This window comes from Ranitomeya imitator, chromosome 2 (genome assembly GCF_032444005.1).
Source record: "Ranitomeya imitator isolate aRanImi1 chromosome 2, aRanImi1.pri, whole genome shotgun sequence".
Taxonomy (NCBI): Eukaryota; Metazoa; Chordata; class Amphibia; order Anura; family Dendrobatidae; genus Ranitomeya; species Ranitomeya imitator.
The window spans coordinates 377,547,210-377,564,486 of NC_091283.1; the positions used below are offsets into that span (position 1 = coordinate 377,547,210).

General features: G+C 43.9%; 1 protein-coding gene across 1 annotated transcript; it reads left to right on the plus strand.

Annotated features, from left to right (window-relative positions):
- Nucleotides 1-791: 791 nt before the first annotated feature.
- LOC138666616 (oocyte zinc finger protein XlCOF6.1-like) lies at nucleotides 792-2,596 on the plus strand. Its single transcript, XM_069754814.1, has 3 exons — nucleotides 792-798; nucleotides 1,249-1,579; nucleotides 1,999-2,596. The coding sequence occupies exons 1-3, from the start codon at nucleotides 792-794 to the stop codon at nucleotides 2,594-2,596; spliced, it is 936 nt and encodes a 311-aa protein (XP_069610915.1).
- Nucleotides 2,597-17,277: the final 14,681 nt, after the last annotated feature.

Here is a 17,277-nt window from a genome sequence, read left to right on the forward strand (position 1 = left end):
CCTATATACAGGCCCACTCACTGATTCCAAGATTGTAGACACCTGGAAGTTGTAATGACCTGGGGAATCATAATGGCAGGTCAGTTTAGCATTTGGTGAACATGGTAAAAAAAATCCCAAAAAAAACAGTTGTGGAATTGCACTTTTTTGCAGTTTCACTGCACTTGGAATTTTTTCCCGTTTCCAGTGTACAATATGGTAAAACCAATGATGTTGTTCAAAATTACAACTCATACTGCAAAAAAACAAGCCCTCACATGGCCATATTGTCCAAAAAATAAAAATGTTATGGCTCTGGGAAGAATGGGAGCGAAAGACAGGAACACAAAATGGAAAAAGGCTGCGGCATGAAGGGGTTAATAGAAATTTGCTACATATTTTGCAAGTTATGTTGAAATGTTAGATTAGAATTGTTATTGAAAGGGGTTGTCTACTACTAGCAAAACCCATCTTAAACTAAATTTTCGGCCCCGATAAAATAAATAAAGCATATACTCACCTTATATGCTGACTCCGTTCCAGCACTTGTGGTCCCGGGGCTGTGATGCAGTGGAATGACACATGATGACTGGTGCCCAATCACTGCTGGCACCACTGTCTCCACCTTTGGATAAACTGAACAAGAAGAGGATGTCCGGGCTGCAGCTGATCCCTGGCTTCCTCTCATTTTCAGTTTGTCCGAAGGCAGAGACAGTGACGCCAGCGCTGTTTGTGCACTGGCGTCACATGTCACAACACCACATCAAAGCTCTGTGGAGTGCGAGTGCTGACACCGCTGGAATGGAGCCGGCATGAGAGGTGAGTATAGATTTTATCATTTTATTGGGTCTGAACATTTAGTTTAAGCCTAAGTTCACACTGCGTTAGCAGCAGCCCGTTTAGCACATACGCTAATGGGCTGCTGCTAGCGCAAGTGCTGGCGCTACATCGCGATAGCGCAGATGGAGCATCTGCTAGCTCCATCTGCGCTAGCAGTGACGGACCCGGAAAAGCTGCAGCCGCTTCTCTGTTCCGTCACTCAAATGATGGCACATCGCTAGCACACGCCCATTGTGGGCGGTATTAACGGACTTCGTTACACCGCGTTATGCCACGGTGTAACGTAGTCCGTTTAAAGTAGTCACTGAACGCAGTGTGAACTTAGCGTGAGAAGGGGTTGTCCTAGTAAAGGACAATCCCTTTAACAAATTATAATTATTTTGGTCCTAGAAATTTAAAAAAGTAATACCAGATTTTTTTTCTTGGCAGAAGATTATGCTAGAAGCTCAGAAGGATATCTATTATCTTCAGATTTTATAACAGATGATCGTGGTATGAGAGAAGATGTGCATGAAATGAATTTATTTATTGCAGCTGTACCTTCAACCATTCAAAGCAAAGATTTGTCATCTGATTATTTTCAACTAGTTCTACCTACTAATTCATTACATACTGTTAAACAAAATAATCATCACCAAAGAAGTGTTGAAAATCAAAGCGTTTTTAAAGAAGAAAGAACATTTTCATGTACAGAATGTGGCAAATGTTTTACAATGAAATCAAGTCTTGTGAAACATGAGAGAATTCACAAAGGGAAGAGGCCATTTACATGTTCAGAATGTAGTAAATGTTTTATCCAGCAGTCAGATCTCGTTAGGCATCAGATAATTCACACAGGGGAGAAACCATTTGCATGTTCAGAATTTTATTAAATGTTTTGGCAACAAATCATATCTTATTGTGCATCAGAAAATTCTCTCAGGGGAGAAGCCATTTTTATGTTCGGAATATGGAAAATGTTTTAAAGATAAATCAAATCTGGATAAGCATGAGAGAAGTCTTACAGGAGGCAAACCATTTTCATGTTCAGAATGTGGGAAATGTTTTGGCCACAAATCATATCTTATTGTGCATCAGAAAATTCACTCAGGGGAGAAGCCATTTTCATGTTCAGAATGTGGCAGCCGTTTTGCAATTAAATCAAATCTTGCGAAACATGAGACTTCACACCGGGGAGAGGCCATTTCCATGTTCAGAATGTAGCAAATGTTTTAACCAGCATTCAGATCTTGTTAGGCATCAGAGAGTTCACACATGGGAGAAGCCATTTTCATGTTCGGAATGTGGAAAATGTTTTACAGATAAAGAAAATCTTGATAAACATGAAAGAAGTCACACAGGGGAGAAGCCATTTTTATGTTCAAAATGTGGGAAATGTTTTCACCAGAAGGCATATCTTGTCCGACATCAGAGAAGACATACAGGAGTGAAGCCTTTTTCATGTTTAGAGTGTGGAAAATGTTTTACAGCTGAATCGAGTCTTAGTAAACATTGCAAAAATCACATAGCAGAAAAGCCCTTTTCATGTTCTGAATCTGGGAAATGTTTTGGCCATAAATCATATCTTATTGCACATCAGGGAATTGACACAGGGGAGAAGCCATTTTCATGTTCGGAATGTGGAAAATGTTTTACAGATAAATCAAATCTTGGTAAACATGAGAGAAGTCATACAGGAGAGCCATTTTCATGTTCAGAATGTGGGAAAACTTTTAATTGGAGATCCTATCTTGTCAATCATCAAAAAACTCACACAAAGGAGAAGCAATTTTCATGATCTGATTGTGGGTAATGTTTTAAATGAAAATCTTCCTTTGTTTCTCATCAGCGAATTCGCATAAGGGAAAGTCATTTAATCTTCTGAATGTGGGAAACATTTTAGTGTAAATACACTTTTCTTAGACATCAAAGAACTCACCAATTGAAAATTAATTTCATGTTCAGATTGCGGTAAATTAAAGTGCTATTCGGAAATTAAATCTTATCGGCAATCAAAAAACCTCACACAGGAGAGAAACCATTTTCATACTGTAAGTAAATATTCATAGAAATCATGTTTGTTAAAAATTAAACAAGATACACTGGGAAAAAAAGCTATTTTAATGTACTGTATGCAGTAAGTGTTTTACCAAAAATTAGTTTCTTTTTTTTTTTTAACTCCTTTCCTTTTAAAAATACTACAAGAAAAAATACATTGCATTAAAATCATAGCTCATCGAAAGATATACTAATTGGGACACTTGTTTTGGCAGCGCTTGATTTATCTGACATATCCAGTGGATTTAAAAACTGGAGAAGGAGGTCTGGGAGATTCAACGGGATCCACATGCAACAACAAATGGGTAAAGCCAAATCAGAAGGCAGGTGGGTGCTCGCAAGGCTAGTGAGCACAGCCAAACAGGAAAAATAGAGAGGATTGCGACACACTACTGATGAAAAAATGAAAAAACTTTATTCAGGCATTGCAAGCCATATTAAAAATATGAAAAGGCTTTTCATGTTTTTAATATGGCTTGCTATGCCTGAATAAAGTTTTTTTCATTTTTCCTCAGTTGTGTGCCACCTGTTATGGACCTGGTGGTTAGGAGCACCCGAAATGACCTGATGGTTAAACCGATACAGGACAAGCTCTGGGAAGTGGGAACTCTGCTGACCGCAATCCCTAATCCTATCACACACACTAGAAATAGCCGTGGAGCGTACCGGACATGGCCTAGACGCCTCGACACAGCCTAAGAACTAGCTAGCCCTAGAGATAGAAAATAAAGCCTACCTTGCCTCAGAGAAATTTCCCCAAAGGAAAAGGCAGCCCCCCACATATATTGACTGTGAGTTAAGATGAAAGTCACAAACACAGAAATGAAACAGGTTTTAGCAAAGGGAGGCCAGACTAACTAAACAGACAGAGGATAGGAAAGGTATCTTTGCGGTCAGCACAAAAAAACTACAAAAGACCACGCAGAGTGTGCGAAAAGACCCCCGCACCGACTCACGGTGCGGAGGTGCCACTCTGCATCACAGAGCTTCCAGCTAGCAAAGCAAAATCATGAAAGCAAGCTGGACAAGAAAACAATGAGCAGAAAAAACAATCGGGGACTTAGCTTCTTGCAGGAAGAGACAGGTCACCAGAAAGATCCAAGAGCGAACTGAACCAGTACAAGAACATTGACAGCTGGCATAGAGTAACGTCTGAGTGGAGTTAAATAGAGAAGCCAGCCTAAGAATAACCTAGGTCACCTGTGGAAGGAACCTCAGAACCAGCAACTCCACTCACAGCCACCAGAGGGAGTCCATGGACAGAACTCGCCGAAGTACCATTCATGACCACAGGAGGGAGTTCGATAACAGAATTCACAACAGTACCCCCCCTTGAGGAGGGGTCACAGAACCCTCACCAGAGCCCCCAGGCCGATCAGAACAAGCCAAATGAAAGGCACGCACCAGATCGGCAGCATGAACATCAGAGGCAACAACCCAGGAATTATCTTCCTGACCATAACCCTTCCACTTGACCAGGTACTGGAGTTTCCATCTCGAAATACGAGAATCCAAAATCTTCTCCACCACATACTCCAACTCCCCCTCGACCAACACCGGGGCAGGGGGGTCGACGGAGGGAACCATAGGCGCCACATATCTCTGCAACAACGACCTATGGAACACATTATGGATGGCAAAAGAAGCTGGAAGGGCCAAACGAAATGACACAGGATTGAGAACCTCACAAATCTTATAAGGGCCAATGAAACGAGGCTTAAATTTAGGAGAGGAAACCTTCATAGGAACATAACGAGACGACAACCAAACCAAATCCCCAACACGAAGTCGGGGACCAACACAGCGACGGCGGTTAGTGAAACGTTGAGCCTTCTCCTGGGACAATGTCAAATTGTCCACTACGTGAGTCCAAATTTGCTGCAACCTGTCCACCACAGAATCTACACCAGGACAGTCCGAAGGCTCAACCTGCCCTGAAGAAAAACGAGGATGGAAACCAGAATTACAGAAAAAAGGCGAAACCAAAGTAGCCGAGCTGGCCCGATTATTAAGGGCGAACTCAGCCAAAGGCAAGAAGGACACCCAATCATCCTGATCAGCAGAAACAAAACATCTCAGATATGTTTCCAAAGTCTTATTGGTTCGATCGGTTTGGCCATTTGTCTGAGGATGGAAAGCCGAAGAAAAAGACAAATCAATGCCCATCTTAGCACAAAAGGACCGCCAAAACCTTGAAACAAACTGGGAACCTCTGCCCGAGACGATGTTCTCCGGAATGCCATGCAAACGAACCACATGCTGGAAAAACAATGGCACCAAATCGGAGGAAGAAGGCAATTTAGACAAGGGTACCAAATGGACCATCTTAGAGAAGCGATCACAAACCACCCAGATGACCGACATCCTTTGAGAGACAGGGAGATCTGAAATAAAATCCATGGAAATATGCGTCCAGGGCCTCTTCGGGACCGGCAAGGGCAAAAGCAACCCACTGGCACGAGAACAGCAGGGCTTAGCCCGAGCACAAATCCCACAGGACTGCACAAAAGAACGCACATCCCATGACAAGGAAGGCCACCAAAAGGATCTAGCCACCAAATCTCTGGTACCAAAGATTCCAGGATGACCAGCTAACACCGAACAATGAACCTCAGAGATAACTCTACTAGTCCATATATCAGGGACAAACAGTTTCTCCGCTGGACAACGGTCAGGTCTATCAGCCTGAAACTTCTGCAGCACCCGCCGCAAATCAGGGGAGATGGCAGACAAAATTACCCCCTCTTTAAGAATACCAGCCGGCTCAGGAACATCCGGAGAGTCAGGCACAAAGCTCCTTGAAAGGGCATCAGCCTTCACATTCTTAGAGCCCGGAAGGTAAGAAACCACAAAATCGAAACGGGAGAAAAACAGCGACCATCGAGCCTTTCTAGGATTCAACCGTTTGGCAGACTCGAGATAAGTCAGATTCTTGTGATCCGTCAAGACCACCACGCGATGCTTGGCTCCTTCAAGCCAATGTTGCCACTCCTCGAATGCCCACTTCATGGCCAACAACTCTCGATTGCCAACATCATAATTGGGCTCAGCAGGCGAGAACTTTCTAGAAAAGAAAGCACATGGTTTCATCACTGAGTCATCTGAACTTCTTTGAGACAAAACAGCCCCTGCTCCAATCTCAGAAGCATCAACCTTGACCTGAAACGGGAGCGAAACATCTGGCTGACACAACACAGGGGCAGTAGAAAAACGACGCTTCAACTCCTGAAAAGCCTCAACGGCCGCAGAGGACCAATTGACCACATCAGCACCTTTCTTAGTCAAATCAGTCAACGGTTTAACAACACTAGAAAAATTAGCGATGAAGCGACGGTAAAAATTAGCCCAGGAACTTCTGCAGGCTCTTCACAGATGTAGACTGAGTCCAATCATAAATGGCCTGAACTTTAACAGGGTCCATCTCTATAGTAGAAGGGGAAAAAATGAAACCCAAAAATGAAACCTTCTGAACCCCAGAGACATTTAAACCCCATCACAAACAAGGAATTAGCACGAAGGACCTGGAACACCATTCTGACCTGCTTCACATGAGACTCCCAATCATCCGAAAAGACCAAAATATCATCCAAATATACAATCATGAATCTATTCAGGTACTTTCGGAAGATGTCATGCATAAAGGACTGAAACACAGATGGAGCATTAGAAAGCCCGAATGGCATCACCAGGTACTCAAAATGGCCCTCGGGCGTATTAAATGCTGTTTTCCATTCATCGCCCTGTTTAATACGCACAAGATTATACGCCCCTCGGAGATCTATCTTGGTGAACCAACTAGCCCCCTTAATCCGAGCAAACAAATCAGGCAGTAGCGGCAAAGGGTACTGAAATTTGACCGTGATCTTATTAAGAAGACGGTAATCAATACAAGGTCTCAAAGAACCATCCTTGTTGGCCACAAAAAAGAACCCTGCTCCCAACGGTGATGACGACGGGCGAATATGCCCTTTCTCCAAGGACTCCTTTATATAACTCCGCATAGCGGCGTGTTCTGGCACAGATAAATTGAACAGTCGACCCTTAGGAAACTTACTACCAGGAATCAAATCAATAGCACAATCACAATCCCTATGAGGAGGTAGGGCACCGGATTTGGGCTCATCAAATACATCCCGGTAATCCGACAAAAACTCAGGGACTTCAGAAGGAGTGGAAGACGAAATTGACAGCAATGGAACATCACCATGTACCCCTTGACAACCCCAGCTGGACACAGACATTGATTTCCAATCCAATACTGGGTTGTGGACCTGTAGCCATGGCAACCCCAAAACGACCACATCATGCAGATTATGCAACACCAAAAAGCGAATATCCTCCTGATGTGCAGGAGCCATGCACATGGTCAAATGAGTCCAGTACTGAGGCTTATTCTTGGCCAAAGGCGTAGCATCAATTCCTCTCAATGGAATAGGATACTGCAAGGGCTCCAAGAAAAAACCACAGCGCCTGGCAAACTCTAAGTCCATCAAATTCAGGGCAGCGCCTGAATCCACAAATGCCATCACAGAATAGGACGACAAAGAGCAAATCAGAGCAACGGACAAAAGAAATTTAGACTGTACAGTACCAATGGTGGCAGACCTAGCGAACCGCTTAGTGCGCTTAGGACAATTGGAAATAGCATGAGTGGAGTCACCACAATAAAAACACAGCCCATTCTGACGTCTGTGTTCCTGCCATTCAGCTCTGGTCAAAGTCCTATCGCATTGCATGGGCTCAGGACTATGCTCAGAGAGTACCGCCAAATGGTGCACAGCTTTGCGCTCACGCAAACGCCGATCGATCTGAATGGCCAAGGACATAGACTCATTCAGACCAGCAGGCGTGGGAAATCCCACCATAGTATCCTTAAGAGTTTCCGAAAGACCCTTTCTGAAAATTGCCGCCAGGGCACACTCATTCCACTGGGTAAGCACAGACCACTTTCTAAACTTCTGACAATATACCTCCGCTTCATCCTGACCCTGACACAAAGCCAGCAAGATTTTCTCTGCCTGATCCACTGAATTAGGTTCATCATAAAGCAATCCAAGCGCCAGAAAAAACGCATCAACATCACGCAATGCAGGATCTCCTGGCGCAAGGGAAAATGCCCAGTCTTGAGGGTCACCACGCAACAACAAAATAATGATTTTTACTTGTTGAACGGGGTCACCAGAGGAGCGGGGTTTCAAAGCAAGAAACAGTTTACAATTATTTTTGAAATTCAAAAACTTAGATCTATCCCCAGAAAACAAATCAGGAATTGGAATTCTAGGTTCTAACATAGGATTCTGAACTACAAAATCTTGAATGCTTTGTACCCTTGAAGTGAGATGATCCACACAAGAGGACAGACCTTGAATGTCCATATCTACACCTGTGTCCTGAACCACCCAGAGATTAAGGGGAAAAGAAAGACAAAACACACTGCAAAGAAAAAAAAAATGGTCTCAGAACTTCTCTTATCCCTCTATTGAGATGCATTAACACTTTCGGGCCAGCTGTACTGTTATGGACCTGGTGGTTAGGAGCACCCGAAATGACCTGATGGTTAAACCGATACAGGACAAGCTCTGGGAAGTGGGAACTCTGCTGACCGCAATCCCTAATCCTATCACACACACTAGAAATAGCCGTGGAGCGTACCTGACATGGCCTAGACGCCTCGACACAGCCTAAGAACTAGCTAGCCCTAGAGATAGAAAATAAAGCCTACCTTGCCTCAGAGAAATTTCCCCAAAGGAAAAGGCAGCCCCCCACATATATTGACTGTGAGTTAAGATGAAAGTCACAAACACAGAAATGAAACAGGTTTTAGCAAAGGGAGGCCAGACTAACTAAACAGACAGAGGATAGGAAAGGTATCTTTGCGGTCAGCACAAAAAAACTACAAAAGACCACGCAGAGTGTGCGAAAAGACCCCCGCACCAACTCACGGTGCGGAGGTGCCACTCTGCATCCCAAAGCTTCCAGCTAGCAAAGCAAAATCATGAAAGCAAGCTGGACAAGAAAACAATGAGCAGAAAAAACAATTGGGGACTTAGCTTCTTGCAGGAAGAGACAGGTCACCAGAAAGATCCAAGAGCGAACTGAACCAGTACAAGAACATTGACAGCTGGCATGGAGTAACGATCTGAGTGGAGTTAAATAGAGAAGCCAGCCTAAGAATAACCTAGGTCACCTGTGGAAGGAACCTCAGAACCAGCAACTCCACTCACAGCCACCAGAGGGAGTCCATGGACAGAACTCGCCGAAGTACCATTCATGACCACAGGAGGGAGTTCGATAACAGAATTCACAACAGCCACCATTCTCTCTATTTTTCCTGGATTTAAAAACTGTCCATTTCTAACTTAAATTTCAAATTCTTGTGGAAAATGTAAACTAAGCTTTGGCCATACCATAGTCAAAATTGGACTGGCATCAGTGGCGCAAAAATGTAACCTCTTTGCAAGGAAGCAGCCCCTGTATCCCTGGTGAAGCCTCAGAAACTTAGGAAAATTATTAGCGAAAACCACTGTGCAGCAACTGTAAACAATGTTCCATAGCCATCACTGCCGGCCAGGCTGTACTGTCATCAAGCTTTTTTTAAGGAAAGGTATAACATTTCTATTCACTGTGGCCCAAAACACAGTGTCTGCAAATTGAGATACTGATTTGGCTTTTATCCGAAGTAATATTGCAAGACTCATTAAAGGGTTGATTGTGACTTGTAGGATCGCTACTTCCAACAGGTGGTGCTATAGAGTTCAAGTCCTCTTTTTCTGGTACAGAAGGAGAGTGGACACTGCCCGCGAGAGCTCACAATTTACAAGGGGTGGGTGAGGATACAGTAGGTGAGGGTAGAGCTGATCGTGCAGTGGTTCAGCGGATCGGTGGTTACTGCAGGTTGTAGGCTTGTTGGAAGAGGTGGGTCTTCAGGTTCCTTTTGAAGGTTTTCATGGTATGCGAGAGTCTGATATGTTGTGGTAGAGAGTTCCAGAGTAGGGGGAATGCGCGGGAGAAATCTTATATGCAATTTTGGGAAGAGGAGATAAGAGGGGAGTAGAGAAGGAGATCTTGTGAGGATCAGAAGTTGCGTGCAGGTGTAATAGAGTGCAGGGTTGAGTATGTCACCACGGAACAGACAGACCAACTGTTGAGGGGAATTTATTAACAGGAGTAAGATTCCCCTCGCAGGGAGTAAACAGGGGGTTAATAGAGACAAATCAAACAGTAAACAGTTAAGCGGAATCAAAAGGGTTAACGAGTGTTCTTGTAACTTATCAGTCCTGGGAGGTCCTGACTGGAGGGTCCTTATTCCAACGTGGGTACAGTCGCCAGCAGGGCTTGAGATCCTGAAGTCTCTTCTCTGTCTCCTGGAAACTGAACACTACAGGGTTAAGCCTCTGCAGCCTTTTGTCCCTGTGCAGCTGGAAGCAGGAAGTCACACAGCCACTCTGCTGGGGTCTCTGGATATTAAGCTGACAGTCTCTCTCTCTTCAGCAAGAATACACACACACTGAGCAGTTTCCTAAAGGCCCCTTCACATTAAGCGACGCTGCAGCGATACCGACAACGATCCGGATCGCTGCAGCGTCGCTGTTTGGTCGCTGGAGAGCTGTCACACAGACCGCTCTCCAGCGACCAACGATGCCGGTAACCAGGGTAAACATCGGGTAACTAAGCGCAGGGCCGCGCTTAGTAACCCGATGTTTACCCTGGTTACCATCCTAAAAGTAAAAAAAAACAAACACTAGATACTTACCTACCGCTGTCTGTCCTCCAGCGCTGCGCTCTGCTTCTCTGCACTCCTCCTGTACTGGCTGTGAGCCGGAAAGCAGAGCGGTGACGTCACCGCTCTGCTTTCCGGCTCATAGCCAGTACAGGAGGAGTGCAGAGCACAGCGCTGGAGGACAGACAGCGGTAGGTAAGTATCTAGTGTTTGTTTTTTTTTACTTTTAGCATGGTAACCAGGGTAAACATCGGGTTACTAAGCGCGGCCCTGCGCTTAGTTACCCGATGTTTACCGTGGTTACCAGTGAAGACATCGCTGGATCGGTGTCACACACGCCGATCCAGTGATGTCTCCAGGGAGTCCAGCGACGAAATAAAGTTCTGGACTTTCTTCAGCGACCAACGATCTCCCAGCAGGGGCCTGATCGTTGGTCGCTGTCACACATAACGATTTCATTAACGATATCGTTGCTACGTCACAAATAGCAACGATATCGTTAACAATATCGTTATGTGTGAAGGTACCTTTAGTCATACTGTGACTCAGGGGTCCTGGCTTGTCAGTGCGGTCACCGAGGCTGCGCGCTCAGGTCACTGTAAAGGGATACGTCATCTCTGATTATGGAGGCTTCCAAGTCCCCACTCTCACTCCAGCTTTAGTGCCCTCACGGGGAGCACTCTATCATGGGGAGCGCGGTGCTGCAGCCTGCTTTCTCTCTGGCACGCTGTCCCCTCTGTCTAGCGCGCTCTGCTCTCCCGCTCTTTTCTGACCACACCCCCCTCTCTTTCTCTCTGCCCCCAGCTGTCACATGGTCCCTGCTGTCCAGGGCAGAAAGTCTTCCCCCCGACAACCCAGCTGTCTGACTAAGTGGTTCCAGGTAAGGAGCAGGGAAAGCAACCTCCTTAAACAGGCAAGTACCGGGAGACTAGGTCACAGATGTATGGAGGGCACAGGTTGTGGATGACTTTGTATGTCATGGTTAGAGTTTTGAACTGGAGACTCTGGGTAATGGAGAGCCAGTACAGGGATTGATAGAGGGGAGAGGCCAGGGAATAGCGGGGGGACAGGTGGATTAATTGGGCAGCAGAATTTAGGATAGATTGGAGGGATGCGAGAATGTTAGAGTGGAGGCAACAGAGCAGGAGGTTACAGCAGTCAAGGTGGGAGATGATGAGGGCATGCACTAGTGTTTTTGCTGTTTATTGGTTGATGAATGTGCGGGTCCAGGAAATATTTTTAAGTTGAAGTTGGCAGGATTTGGAGAGGGCTTTAATATGCGGTTTGAAGGAGAGATCAGAGTCAAGGATTACCCCAAGGCAGTGTTGTAGCTGTTTGCGTTCTGACCCAACGTCAGACATGCCAGGTCACCAGTGAGGCCAAATCAGGAGGTTACACCCGTCATTTACAAGCGTGCTTGGAGACAAAGGAATCGCACCCGTTCTGTGAGCAAAGTCACTTTTATCTGATGTAATGCAGCAAGAGGCAGTATTTTATACCATTTACAACAAATGTAACTCTCAATGTAATTCATGTAGCCCTCCCCCGTTACCCTGAGTCATACTGACCTTTATTTCTCACGTACCCAGAACATGATGTTTGCTGACTATTGAAAACATATAAGAAGTATAAAATCCTTGATGAGGAGACTAACAGACTACAGTGTCATAAGAATACATTCTAGCAATTAAAGGCAAAGACAATTAAAGGCAAAACATTAACCCTTCTATATGTAACATCATTAATAGCCTGTAAGTCAAGAACTATTCTGTAAGTGGGGAACCCTTGGGTGCTCAGGGCCATTGATTTGACTAGACTTAAGGGGTATTGCCTTAACCAAAGAGGAGTGATTACTTCTCTTGATTTATCATGACAGGGGGAATGGGCAGCCGACCAATATCAGATTTTCCCCTTGCCCAAACGGTGTCTGGTACCTGTTTTCCCTGTCCTCAGACATTCTGGTGTCAGGTGTTACTTTCACTACTCTTGCCATGTACACCATTTCTACAATCTTACACAAGTGTTTATATAAGTCACACATTAATGTCCAAATATTATTTATACCCGTATTAGAACTAAATATTGTCCCAGACAAGCGGTGGACTCCGCGTCTGGTGGTATACACGCCTTTACCCTATTCTCCTAATGTACCTCTCTCCGCATATCACGGCTGCATCTCCCCCTCATAGATTTATTCTGGCCAGCTGACTTCCGGGCACATTCATCATATGTATTCCGTATACATAACTGAAGAAGGTTCATGTTGAACCGAAACATTTTGAGTATACTGCAAAATAAAATTCTTCTGTTCAAGCATCCCAAGTTGAGTGCTAAGTTCTATGTTAAGTCAGAGTGAGTGTCAAGATTTAGCGGGAAGGCTTTCTGCCTCTCACCCGGTAGACCTAAAGGATGTAACGGGAAGGCTTACCACCTCTCATCCATTAGATCAGCTGGCTAGAAAAAGAAGGCCCTGATGTGTTAGGCCTCTAACCCACTAGCTCAGCTCCATGGAACGGGAAGGCTAAACCACCTCTCACCCGTAACAGAAACCAGCTGACTGTAGCAAGAAGGCCCAGATGTGTAGGCCTCTCACCTACTACATCAGCAGTGCAGTTGGCTACCTTCTCCGTTGATCCTCAATTTGCTATATATCAATCACTCAACTTGAAGCAGGTGAATCTTTTTACCAATCTTTCAATCACACTGATAACCAAACAATCTTTCATAAATTTGCTCTAAAATAGGCACCATATTTTACTTTCAACTTCCATACAGTACTATTGTTTTAAACATAAATCTTCCAGCGCGTACTACACCAAGGACAGAATATTCAGAGAATCTTGTGCGCAGCTACATGCCCCCCTTCCACTGGCACTCAGCGGAGATAAGGACAGAGAGGATAAAATCACAAGCAAATCGCGCAGCAGTTTGATTCACCCCTCCCATCAGGTATTCAGCAGAGATAAGAACTTAGTGTCTTTCACACAGAAACAGAATGCAGCAGTTCTCAGGCTTAATTAATTTCTACAAAACCTTCATCCTTTGTTAATCAAAAACAGTTTTGCTATATGGGCAGATCACTGCATAATTTGAATAAGCTGATTCTGACTGCGTCCGGCAAAAACACATATAGAAACCTATCCAATATCAAACCATATATAACACGGGTTTCACTGAATCTCAGATGTAAATTAAATGTGAACAAGAAAAGGAAAACAAGCCAGCTCACCTAATGAAACACCGGTGCACGGAAGTCCGTCCTGGTCAGATGTAAATGTAAAGTAAAACCATATAAAATTGCTTCCAGTTCCTGGGATAAAATTCAAAGTTTCTTTATTCGAAAAACATTAAAATTACATAGGAAATTCCGGGACATAGAATATCGGACAGATGAAAGAGCGACGTGTTTCGATCAACGAGGTGATCTTTGTCAAAGCTCTGGAATTTTAATGTTTTTTGAATAAAGAAACTTTTAATTTTATCCCAGGAGCTGGAAGCAATTTTATATGATTTTGCTGTAAATTAAATGTACATTAAAAATATACACAACTCATCCATCCTGGACCCTCAGCAACAATTAGATAAGTAATGATACTTATGTGATCATTCATTCATACGTGCTCATTCAGGGATTGTTTTTTTTTTTTTCTTCTTCTTCTTCTTTCCTTTCACTTTTCAGTTGAGTTTTACAAACCAGAATTAAAATCCCTTAAACTCATGTGATTCAGGGGTTCTCATAAACATACATACAAGGATCACACAGCCTGCCTATTTTGCACTTTGGAATTAACACAACTCTATACAAAAAAAACTGCAGCAGTGTCCACTGACACTCTGAAAGCACTTTAAGGCCAAACAACAAAAACCACAGCCCTGTACAAAATACAGCCTCATATGGTGTACTGCCAATCCAAAATGAACAAAATAACAGCACTGCACAGAGTCTATCCAAGCTCTGTTCTATACACTACACAACCAATTAGTATATTGACAGAAAATACAGAGAACAATTATCATCTTATTACTCTATTATTCAACTCTCATACGGACATAAACAGAGAAAACACAAAACTCACTGGTGATGTAGGTTCTTTGAACCGTGTTCGCAGCCTTTATCCAGAGATATGGAGAGATCCAAAAGAGATTGCAAATGCAAAACAGAGTTGAAGAATAAAATTTCTCACGGTGCTGCAGCTGTGTTTTGCATGTCCAATCTCCCAGGAAGCTCCCACATACGGATTCCGAAAAGGCTGGTTACAACGGCCCCCGTTCGGGCGCCAAAACTGTTGTAGCTGTTTGCGTTCGGACCCAATGTCAGACATGCCAGATCACCAGTGAGGCCAAATCAGAAGGTTACGCCCATCATTTAACAAGCGCGCTTGGAGACAAAGGAATTGCACACGTTCTGTGAGCAAAGTCACTTTTATCTGATGTAATGCAGCAAGAGGCAGTATTTTTATACCATTTTCAACAAATGTAACTCTCAATGTAATTCATGTAGCGCTCCCCCGTTACCCCGAGTCATACTGACCTTTATTTCTCACGTGCCCAGAACATGCTGTTTGCTGACTATTGAAAACATATAAGATAAGAAGTATAAAATCCTTGAAGATGAGACTAACAGACTACAGTGTCATAAGAATACATTCTAGCAATTAAAGGCAAAAGACAATTAAAAGCAAAACATTAACCCTTCTATATCAATTTCATCAATCAAGCTTGTGGGACTGGGGAATGTGAGCAGCCATCAATATACCTAATTTGGACTTGTCTGAACAGTAACTTAGGTATCCATAGTGACTACCACTAGCAGATAACTGCGTGGGTGTAACCATGGATACCTAAGGAGAGGAGCTCTCCCTGGTGGCGAGTTAAGGCATAAGCCTTTTTTGAACGTTAGCCCGTGAAGCAACACTGTGAGGCAACATTGTGAGGCAACAATGTGAGGCAACATAGCAAAGATGGATCAAATTGAGCGTGCTGCTGCACGTAGAGAAGCGAATCACACACGGATGCATAACCTGCATCTTAATGAAACAGAAGACTAACAATTGTTGAACTGCTGATGCAACCTGACAGAGGGCAGCCAGAGCAAGAGAAACGAATGAAGTAACTGAATCACATAGAACATCTAAAGCTGCACGACAACGAGCAACACACAATGCACAAAGTGATACACATATTTCACAGAAATGAGAACAAGATAGAATACATGTCCAAAATGCAAGAGCCACTCGACGACGGCAAGTTACGTTTGCCGGTAGAGGACTTCTCAATCAAATTGGTGAGACACGTATAGAAGAGCCTATGCTGGCGAACTGACATTTCAATGTCAGTTCTGCCAATCTAAAAATGTCAAAGACGAAATGGCGCAAGATAAAACATTCCCTTCCTGCTACAAGAGAGGGCGCATCCAATTATGTCCCATTCGTATGGATGATCAATTAGTCAAGTTGATGAAAGGAGAGCATCAGCACTCCAATAACTTTATGGCTAATATGATACAATACAATAGCTTGCTTGTTTTGGCAGCAGTGGGAGCACAAGCAGCACCACCTCCTGGGCATGGTCCATACTGTTTTCGAATTCGTGGACAAATTTACCACAGAACTGACCCATTGCATTCCGCTATGGGTAGTACTCCCAAGTTTGCCCAGATTTATATCTTGGACAGTGAAGAAGCATTAAGTACAAGAAGTCAAGCAAATAAAAAGTGCCTCCCAGCACTGTTATCATCTCTTGGAGAGAAAATGAAAGCAATTAACCCACTCGCAAGAGCCTTCACAATGATGAGGGAATTTGAAATAGAGGAAGAGAGGATTGCTGAATTAGAAAATCGCAATCCACTCGAAATAACAATGTCAATTATAAATGACTACAATGATGACCAGAGGCACTACAATGCACCAAGGTGCAATGAAGTAGCTATAATTTATCAAAATGCAATGACTGAACCCCCTTTTAATAGGGACATCAGAGTTCACCTCAAAAGTGAAAACGAAACTGTTCAAATCAGCTTTCTTCACAAAGTGTGATGCAATGACATATCCACTTCTTTTCCCATATGGGGACAGTGGATGGACAATAAATTTGACAACTCCAATTGCCCTAAGTGTGCAACATCAAGGAATTGGTGACATTCATTTACCATTCATACCAGTGGATCAAGATCGACAAGAAAAAAAATCACCCTGTTGCAGTACTATGCATACAGGCTTGCCATTCGTGATGAGTAGGATTGAGCGACTTTTAGTATTTTAGGGTCGAGTCGGGTTTCGCGAAACCCGACTAGCTCAAAAGTCGAGAGAAATCGGCCGATTATCGCGAAAAGTCGGGGATTGACCGAAACACGAAACCCAATGCAAGTCAATGGGGGAGCATAGTCGGCTGTGAGTGGAGGCCAGGAAAACACCTACAGTGCCCATTTTAATGGCAAAAACATCCATTCTTGTTACTGAAGCTTGTCAATCTTAATTTACCTTATAATAATAGTAAAGCATTGGAAATTGGGGGTCATTTGGCTAAAGTTGTGGGGGGTAGGGCTGGTTCAAGTATTTAGTGGGCCCGGGAAATCTGGACCACGTCACGGCAGTGGAGCAGGGAGAGGTAAGTATTTAAACTTTGCAAGTGCTGTGATCCTGAGCAAGCAGGGGGGACCCACTCGTTGGCATTGGCACTGGCACAGGGCCCCTCAAAGTACG